At 41.7% G+C, this 10,375-nt stretch overlaps 1 protein-coding gene across 1 annotated transcript in view; it reads left to right on the forward strand.

The window, feature by feature from the left end:
* Positions 1-10,375, forward strand: part of PLEKHH1 (pleckstrin homology domain containing, family H (with MyTH4 domain) member 1) — a 44,470-nt gene that overhangs the window by 16,100 nt on the left and 17,995 nt on the right. Inside the window, exons 6-13 of the mRNA XM_010007686.1 lie at positions 288-1,294; positions 3,575-3,653; positions 4,281-4,369; positions 4,912-5,062; positions 6,726-6,865; positions 7,615-7,725; positions 9,142-9,228; positions 9,591-9,752. Of these exons, the coding sequence (XP_010005988.1) occupies positions 288-1,294; positions 3,575-3,653; positions 4,281-4,369; positions 4,912-5,062; positions 6,726-6,865; positions 7,615-7,725; positions 9,142-9,228; positions 9,591-9,752 (1,826 nt within the window). The remainder of the gene's footprint in view (positions 1-287; positions 1,295-3,574; positions 3,654-4,280; positions 4,370-4,911; positions 5,063-6,725; positions 6,866-7,614; positions 7,726-9,141; positions 9,229-9,590; positions 9,753-10,375) is intronic.

Genomic DNA, 10,375 nt, shown 5'->3' on the forward strand with positions numbered 1-10,375 from the left:
ATTTCAAATGCACTGCCTGATAGTTTAATTAGGCACTCCTTAATTCCACTTTTGTAAGAACGAGCAATTTATCGTCTCCTATTCACCTTCTCTGTGCTATTCCCAATTATAAATACATAGCACTGCTGTTACAGCTGTGCCCAGCTCTCTACTTTCCATTCTGTATAGTCCTAACCAGGCCAGGGTGCTATGGAAATACAACTGACATGAACAACTTACACTAGCAAATAATATTTTTGACAGTAAAGCATTTGAATGCACTAACCATATATTCTTCTCCATTGTAGATATGACCAGCATTCTTCCCTTTGAATCTCTTTGGAGTGGTAATTCTCTGAAGCCTAGAGCATCACAGGCCTCTTTTACTGAGAAGATAGAACAGAAATCTGTTCTCCTTGCACCTGGTTTCAGACAGTTGTGTGAGACAGGACCTACCAAACGTGTCCTCACTACAGCAAACATAGTCCTTGCCAATGACACCTTTACTGAGGATGGAGAGGATAAATCTCTGCTTTCCCAGTACACGAAGTTCACATCTGACCCATCAAGGTGGAATCTCTCCACAGAGAAAGATGTATTCCCAGCTGTAAGTTCAGAACACAGGTTAGGGTGCTCTGATCCCACATCACTGGACCCTCCAGCTGAGGCCACAAGAATCCTTGAGGCTTTGACTTTCCAGTCATCTTTGGAAGGAAACAATAATGCTGTCAGCACCTTCCAACAAGTGGCTTTGGACAGCACTCGCTTCTCCGATGATCTGAGTGCCAGGTTCTGCTCCCACCGGCTGGACTCCTCTTCCTCAGGAGAAATAATGAGCATGCTTGAGGGTCATCTTCAAACTGCTGAGCCACCTCTGGTTGTGTCAGCATCAGCTCTTACAGCACATTCTTTCTGTCCAGGGAGGGAGTGCAGCTTGGGCAGTAGTATGACCTTTCCAAAAATAAGAACTCCCAATACACCAAGAGACAGTATCCAACTAGCCAAGAGACATTACAGCCAGCCACAGCCAGGGGCTGATTCTTTCCGTCGTGTAATGAGCTTAGAGGCTAGCACCTTCCAGCCCATCACAGACTCTCCAGTCTGCCATGGGCAAGTGAAGGAGACAGACATCAACAGTGATGGGGTACTGGAGAAGATGGAGACAGAACGTGGCCCAGTGAGGGAAGAAGCTGGAGTGTGTGAGGAAATCAACCACTTACCTGCAGGGGAAAGAGAAGCTGTGAGTTCTGAGGCTGGCGTACTTGACCCAGGAGGGAAACCTCCCACACCACCACTGCACAGATTCCCATCGTGGGTAAGAAATGCAAGGACAGCAGCCTGAGCAGTGCTGCTTGTCTTTGAGTAGTGCCCAGTAGTTAGGCTACAATAGCTCTTGGTCTCAAGCAATTGTTTCCTGTGGACATCAGTCACATTTCTGAACCTCCTAGTCTGGCAGTTCCAGATCATGGGGCATGCTGATTCCACTCACAGTTTTTTGTTCTTTTCTCTTTATAAGGAAAAAAAAAAGCCACAGAAGAAAATAGTACTCAAGAAACATTGGAATAAAAATGAAAGACAAGAGGGGCTGCATTGTGGTTTATCCTAATAGGTCATCAAAAGCTTAGGTTCTGTTGTCATGTGCTTAAGATAGAAAAGTCATAAATGCAAGTGAATGGACCAGACCAGTTATAGTTTCAGGGACAGAAAAAGCTGTGAATACTAGAATAGATACTTGGATTAGATCTCAGCATTCATATCTCATTGTGTACTTCTGCTATTAGGAAGATTCTGTGAAAACCATTGATAAAGTGAATATACACGTCCTGTTGCTTACTTCACATGAGAGAGATGTCTATTATTATGACTTTTAGTTTCTCGTTAGTTCAGATGATTGGATTGTTTGCTAACGTGTCAACCAAACTGATAAAACTTCGTGGAAATCAGTGTGCTATCAAAAGAGATAATTCCATTATTGTCAATTTGCTTTTTTAAAGGCATAGGCAAACGAGTGGTTTATAGAAGGTGCAAAATCAAGCACTCGTTAATCCTCATAATTATTTTTTTTTCCTATGAAAACTTGTTATTATTTGTGGTCTTTGACTGTGTCCTTTATGATACCAGTGTAAACCTCAGTATAATCACAGCTCTTTTTACAAATAAATCTCTTTTAATTCAGTTCATAATACGGAACTGTGTTGGGGACGAAGCTGGGTAGTGTAGTAAAAGAAACTGCAGTTTCCAAAATGTCTCTTATTTGCTGCAGAAGTCAGACATGTGTCATGAACAGTGTGCTCACTTGGAAGAAGTTCCCATCTAAGGTTCTAAGCCAAATTTTTCACAGGTGATGATCAGCTACACACACACCTTCTGAATGTCTAAATTGAGTTTGGCAAGAAAGTATTACCAGAGAAGTGCTGAGCAACTGTATACAGTTGTGTTCATTACACACAATGCTGTGTGTGATGCTAAAGTCTCAAAAAGTCAGGCCTTGTACATCTTGAAATGGGTATTGCAGAGATACTGAATACTTCAAAGAACCTATGGCTGAGATTCTGTTCTGGAAAATAGCAGTAGCACCCATCATTGTGTCTCCCAGGTTTTTTGCTATTTTTTTTATTAATATTTAGGAACATTGTAGTATTATAGTCAGGAACACCAGAGGAAAAATCCATTATTTAGTCTTCAGACCCAAGTCAAGTAAGTGTATCCCAATAGGGCAAATTTAAGTGTATAAAATACTAAAGCACGTTTAGAATATTAAATAGCGGCTTAATCAGTTTGAAATGTCTGTGCCCTGAATAGGAGGTGTCTGGGTTAAAAAAAATGCATATGGTATTTCATTAGACACAAAATCACAATGCATATAAATACAGAAAATACTGATTCTTTAATTTCTTTTTTTTTTTGTGTACTTGACTTTGCAGTCTGAGGTACTTTCATGTATAGGTATTATGTGTGTTATCTGGTAGTGATTGCTTGTATGCTTTAGGGAGCAGTGAGAGGATTCCTAGCTTTCATTTTTATCTGTTTTAGACTTCTTGATGTCTTAGTCATAACATTGCATTTAGATACTGGTTTAGGTTCCCCCCTTGGAATTTTTATCAATGTGTGAAGCACTTGTAGATCCTTTGAACTGAAAGTTCTGCGTGTTGCTATAAATGAGACACAGGCTTATCAAGATCATTCCAGACATTTCTTTCATTCCCTTATCACAGAAAGAGAATCCTTTATAGGTGGTGACTCAATGAACTGTCCTGTTTTTGGGCTGCTCTTGATTTAGTTTTGATGCATTGTTCATAGAGTGGAGAAAATAGCTTTTTCTGAGCTGTAATACAGTAATTTATTGATAACTGTATGTAGATGTTCCAGTCTGTGGATATAATCTACATAGCAATAAAGGCCAAGTTGGTTGTGATTCAGGGAATCACACACAGAGGCACATGTCCAGTAATGTTCATTCATTCAACTTCTGGCGGAAAAGAGCAACCTTTATTCCTGCCCAAAGGTGTGATTGTGCTGGATTCAGTGACATGAGCATTTTTTGTGCAGGAATCATGTTTTTGTCTGACCGTTACTGTTCACGGTATTGTTCCAGGAGAGTCGAATCTATGCCCTGGCCAAGTCTGGCATGAGGTTGTCTGAAGTAGCCACGGTGAATGATACTTCCAGCTGCTGTAAGTTATAGACAAGATCCATCTTTGGAGGGAATTTACAATGACAGTGTGGGACCTGAGCTTCTGGCTGTTCACACTTCATTTCCTTACCTGTTTTCAAAGTAAATTTGATATCACAGACAGCCATGGTAAAAAAAGGAAGAGAGGAGGATACATCTGATCTCAGGGATAGTTGGTTGTGGTCTGCTTGAGTCCCTACATTCAGTTATATCTTCAGAGACTCCATTATATCTTCCATCACTTCTGCTGACACAGTTTTGCCTGTGCATGTCTGTGACCTTCTTTTAGTCTTGTGATTCACCATCACCTTCCCCTAGTATGGCTTCTACCTGCTTGGACATGGTGCAGTGGATTGCCATTGTTCCAGCAGGAGCACAGGTTGGGGATAGTGTCTTTAAAGCTAAATAGAAGGAGCATTGCAGCTGTCTCTGGGAGTTGTATGTAATTAATAACATATCCCCTGGCCTTTCTGAGGTCAGACTGTCCAGAGTGGTAGTCCTCCATTATTTCATGTCCCAAAAGGCTACAGAAATTCTTACATGCATCCATGTACCTCTCCATTAAAAGCCCCTCCTTTTCACCAGTTTTTATTATTTGTGCTCTTGCTCTCTCTCTGAATTTTCCCAGTTTCCAATTTCTCACGTTCAACTTCTGGGCCATTTACCTGTCTCATCTACAGAAATGTCACAGTGCCAGTCTACACTACGCTGAAGGGGGTAAGGAGTTGCCTCACTTTTCCCCTTATGAAAAGCATCATCCAAGGCTGCCAGTAATTTGAGAGAAAACAAGATAAAGCAGTGCAGTGAAGGACAAAATTAGAGAATGCCAGGAAGTATTGAACACTGAAAAAACACAGAACAAGTAGCAGATGATAAATGTATTTAGGAATACAGGACATTGCAGCAGCTTTTGATCCAGGAAGCTGCAGCGTGCACTTGAGGCCATAGAAACCTAGAGGTGCTAGTGGGTGTAGCCTAGAGAATGAAATGGAAAAGAGTTCTTGAGAACATAGGGGGAAGCACAGGGCTTGTGGAACAGTAGGAGGGTATAACCAGAGGAGGCTCAAACAGATCAGACTAGGGAGTCCAGCTTGGAAATTCCCAGACTAGAAAGAGTGGAAATGAAGAGCCCTGGGACAGTGTTGGGTGGGGCGGGGTGAAAATGAAGGGCCTACAGTGGTTTCTCTGTTTTTATTGAGTAGGAATTGTCCTGAAGAAACTCTTCCTTCACACACTGACCATACATATTTGTTTTCCAGAAAGCCACACAGATCAGCAACGTGCCTTTCTTAGATGAGTCTTCAGGCTCTGATGATGATTGTGGCTCCCATGCCAGCTTCAGGACTTCTGCTGCTGGATCTGAGAACAGGAAAGCTAGCATGCCAGGCAGCCCTCGTGCAGTGAAGAGAGGTAAAGTGGAGCTATTGCTGTTGAGCACCATGAACTCTGTCCTCACAGGTGAGGCAACATATCCTGAACAGCCTCATTGCTGACAGGCAGAAGCTCAGCCTGGGTGATGCTAATAAGGAGTTCTCCCAGAATGTGTACAGATATCAGCAGCTACTCAACAGAAACCTGTCCTCTTAGATGGGTTTTTACTGCTGGTAGATTTCCATCCAGGCAATTGCTAAGCTAAGATTGTGGGAAGGATTGATCTCCCAAATTAATCACATATCCAGGAAAGCCATAAATTTCCTGTGAGTTCTCCTTGTAAGCAAGCTAGTACTGACACATTAAAAAAAAAAGGGGTTTTGTCTGTCACTGGCTGATAGTTTCTTGATGAGTAAGCAAATCTTTCCTGTCTTTGGCAAGCATCAGGTAATTTGGCTCCTGGCTGGGACAATTTTTCTTGACTGCTAGGAGTGTTAAACTGGATCCTTGAGTGGAATTTTCATTACAGTTGGTAGTCAATGAAACTGACTCCCATTTTATGTAGCCTTATCTTCTGTTGCAAGGTATTGGCTGATGTGTCCATGCATTGCCATGGACCGGTGGTGGAAGATCCACAAAAAGCAAAGCTTTATTGCTGGTGAGGGAGCCTTTTCCTTAGTTTTAATGAGAGGGGCTTGAGGCTTTATAATGGCTGTTGCCAAGCTGAAAACAACATGTCTGTGTTTTAAATAATAAGTGGTTGGATTATTTTTATATATATATTGTGAAGGACCAGGTATTTCCTTACACGAACATGAAATGTCCTTTGAGTCAGCCGACAAAACTGACTTAAAACGGCGTCTCCATACGGCAGGAAACCCCCTCTGTGTGTATGGGGGGGGGGCAGCTGCTGCAGGGGAGGAGCCGTGGCCATTCGCCGCAGCTGCAGCTGCCAAAGCCCCGGTCCCAAAGTCCCGGAGCCGCTTCTCTCTGGGGGGGGGGCGACCTGCGCTTGGAGTGCCTGCAGCCTCTTTGCTACCAGCTCATCCTACCTGCACTGCCGTGGTGAGACAATTCCGGCTACCCCAGCTTATAGGGGAAAATATAATCCAGCCATTCGGGCAAATCCCTCCCCTCTGCTTCCCTCACGTGGATAAGATGTGTAACTAAGGTGTACCCATATATGTTTAATGTGTTGTAATCACTCCTTTTGAACCTCCTGCCCCAAATTGCTTTGTTTTCCCCACAATAAACCTTGCTGTTGTTAGAAATCTAGTAAGCACTGAGCGAGTTATTCACTCAAAAAAGTCGGGACATAAGTTCCTGTATCCTCTGTGTGAGGCGATACCCACGTGTGGATCTCTCAGCAAATCCTGATAAGTTAATACACTCCAATAAGGAGATATAATAGGTCACGGATCGTGACATATATATATATACTTAATCACAGTTTGTTCAGCAACAAATTTATTTCACTGCCAATATCCAAAACTCACTCTCACTACTTGTCTTCCTAGGGAAAAAAAAGGTCTCAGAGACTTGTTTGGTGGGGTTTGAGTTTGCAAAGTCTGATCTGATTTGTTCTTCTTGGACACTGCAAAAGAGCCTTGAAGGTGCACTCAAAAACTTTTTCAGAGAGTACAGTATTCAGTGCATGGTTCTGTCTAGCTGTGATTCTCTTTCTTTCCTTTATTTTGAACAGGTGCATCTATGTCCTCATTGAGCTCTGAGAGTGACTATGCCATCCCTCCTGATGCCTGCTCCTTGGATGGTGACTATTCAGAGCCAGAACATAAACTACAGCGAACATCTTCCTATTCCACTGATGGTGGAGTCTGCACTGTAAGTCTTGCTACCTCACAGTTGTGAAGTTTGCGAAGGCAAACAGAGCCTTCGTCTTGAAAGAGAAAAAGCATTACTGCAATATATTGAATTGTCACTGGCAAAGTAATGCTCTAACAGACTGGGCTGTTGGTCCAGCTGGTATGTATCAAAAGACACTAGCTGATGCTTCAGGAGAAGATGCAATTTCTGTTAAGTGGTTAGGTAAAAGTAGAAGCATCAGGGGCTATGTTCTTTCCTGATGACCTGTACTGGTTTCCTGTAGTCAGATTCTGTAATGATGGCCTTATACTTTAGAGACAATGCAAGTTTGGAAATTCAGAGGAAGGATAGAACACATTAGAAAAAAACTCAGAGGCAGCATCACATTCTGTACTCGAGTGTAAGAGGTCGAACAGACAAGGAACAGGAATTAATCATTGCTTAGAGGCAGCCTTCAATTTTATTTGGAAAATCACTGCTATGGTAGGAAGACAGGTTTTCAGTGCATCAAACAATCAGTGAAATTATCTTCAGATACCTTCTTTACTAGAAAACACAATGTGGTGTTGGCAGCTACACAGATAGTCTAAAATTCTCCAAGCTGAGCAGAGAGCACTGATCTGGTTTGGCTGCTACTCGCATCTAGCAGAGCAAAGTGGAAAATGATGGAGATGCAGCAAATGTTTGAGCTTGATTTCAGCACTCTCTTATTTGTATTTTGAGAAGTGCAGGATAACCTCCTCTACGTCTTGCTCTTTACTGTCCAGGAACCCATGGAGAAATCAGGTTACTTGCTGAAAATGGGCAGCCAGGTGAAGATGTGGAAGAGACGATGGTTTGTTCTAAGAAACAGACAAATCATGTACTACAAGTCTCCGGTGAGTTACCAGGATACATTTACTCCTGGGCGGGGGCGCCGGGAAAGGCTGTCTGCAGAACTGCTGGCAGAGTGTGCAGTCATGTGCAACCATCCCCCAGAATGTCCTGCCAAAGAGATTTATGTCTGACCCGCAAGTCCAACTGTGGATCTCTGCTTAGGCCGAGAAGCTCCTTGTGGTGGCAGTTTCCAGGAGATGAAAAGTTGTTCCCAAAGACAGAAGCTTGACACCTACAAGTTAACTTTGTACAGATGATGATAAGCAGAAGGCATACCATGGCCCAGCTTTGGTCATGTTTAGATGAAAATCAAGAAAAAATAAATTACAATAGTGGAAGGTTGCAGATTAAGTACTCATCAGTCAGCACAGAGGGCTCTGAGGAAAACTACAACTTTCAGGGGAAAGAAAGCTGGATTCTTTCGTTTTTCACCCTCCCACATGGATATGGAAGTAATACTGTCTTACAGTGATCAATGAAACAATATTGAGGGAGCCTGTGTGTGCATTCAGACCCTTCCAAATCCTTTCTATAACTCACAACTCTTTCAAATGATGTTACATTATCTTAAAAATTCTAGCAGTATACACTCAAAATTTGTATATACAAAATAATACATTTATTGTTTGCCTTAATACATTTACAAAGAAATATATTTAGGGATATTCACCTTTTTCTTCTGGACACAGCAATTTCTTCCATATCTCCATAATTGCACTGTATTTCTCTGTTTATACACATCCTTGCCTACAAGTCAGGAATATTGAGATTTAATTTCACCTTTTGTATTTTTTCTGTTGTTGTCATATCCTGGCAAGACAAAAATACACCTTAGGGCACAATGATGCCCTTTATTTCTGATACTAGGTGTATCCATCAGAATTCACAAGCACATTACACATATATAGTATATAGATATATGTGTATATATACATAAAATAATAATTTCATACATATGCAGAATTTAAACTGTTGGTTGAAAGGGATTTCTGGAAGACCCTAGTCCAACTGACATATTGAAGAGGAACTGTCACCAGTGTAGATAAACCACCCATTGCTTTGTTTAGTGGGGTCTTGAAAACTTTCAAAGGTGGACATTCAGCCACTAATTGGGTACTAATAGATGTTATATTGCCTTCCCAATGAATGGATTTTGGTTTTTTTCCTGATGTCCAGTATGAGCTTCATAAGACAGTATTTGTCACCATTGTCCTTGTCTACCACTGCTGAGGCTTCTGCTTCATCACTGCAGTGGGATCACAGTGTCTCATGTTCAACATGGCAACCTTCAGCTGTCTGTTCCAGCTCATGAATGCAGACTCCAACAGGCACATGCATATTGTGCTTTATTTAAGTACTCTTAAGACCCATCTGAGGTTTTTTCCTACTGAAAATGTTGTTTGCTTTTCTTTCCTCAGAGTGATGTTATCCGCAAACCACAAGGGCAGATGGAGCTGAATTCCTCATGCCAAATTGTCAGAGGTGAAGGGTCGCAAACATTCCAGGCAAGTGGTGCTTTTTCATCCCGCAGATAACCCCACACTTGGTGGCTGGGTGAGAGAGCATTTCTTTCAGGCTGACTGCTGAAACAAGCTAACTGATACAAGCTAACTTTTCTCTGGCTGCTCTGATTCCTGGCACAAGCCAGTTGGTTTAATATGTGGTAAGGAAAGAGCTAAGTTGTGACCTAGATACTTCAAATATTTTGAAATTGAAGTGGGCTTTGAGTGTTAGCTCTTTTTTTCTTACCCAAAAAAATCTCTCCTGAACCACAGAAGAAAATCCATATGGGGTAATGAAACTCAGCAGCTGAAGAAAAGGTTTGTAGGTGTGCAGATTTGGACTTAACTTGCTCCTTTCCTTGCAGCTCATGACAGAAAAGAGAACCTACTTCCTGACAGCAGACTCTCCCAACATCCTGGAGGAGTGGATTCATGTCCTACAGAGTATACTGAGAGTTCAAGTGACCAGTCCTGTTGGTGTTCCTCATAGTGATGCTAAACCTACTGTGAAAGGTTGGCTCACCAAGGTAAAATACTATTTCTTAGTTTATTCAGTTTAGCTCAGTATTGACCCTGTACCAGCTTCTTTATTTGCACAGGAAATGTCAGCAAGAAATTAGTATTTTAACACTCCCTAGAAGGGTCGGGACAGAAAGAAAAGTGGCAGTAGATTCCTGTATTTCAGAGAGGAATATTTGTATAAATGATAAGGAATGGGACAGACAAGGCTACTGGGAGATACTGACTTTGTCAAATAGTAAGTAGTAACAAATATCTAGCTTATGTATCCTTTTCTTTAGTAGAATTCACAGCACATCATGATAAAAAAGACCAACAGGAGACACTGTTAAATGTCACATTGAATTCATCTTGGTCATATAAGAGAGTTTCAAATCAATGATCTTGTATGGCTCTAGGTTAGCATTCATTTCTATCAAAATAGACTGCATGTGCATTAGCACAAAGTACTATGGCTGAAAACTCTTATGCCGTGTGCCATTTCCTTAGTTTTGCGTACCAAGTGACTATTAATTTTTAATATAATTCTGGTCAGCATCTAAAGATGGCTGAAGACAACCTGTGTCTGAATCTTGTTCATCTGCAATAGGAAGCAGCTCCCTAAACTATATCTTGACTATATCTTTTCCTG

Source organism: Chaetura pelagica, unplaced genomic scaffold, assembly GCF_000747805.2.
Source record: "Chaetura pelagica isolate M959 unplaced genomic scaffold, ChaPel_1.0 scaffold70, whole genome shotgun sequence".
NCBI classification, from domain to species: domain Eukaryota; kingdom Metazoa; phylum Chordata; class Aves; order Apodiformes; family Apodidae; genus Chaetura; species Chaetura pelagica.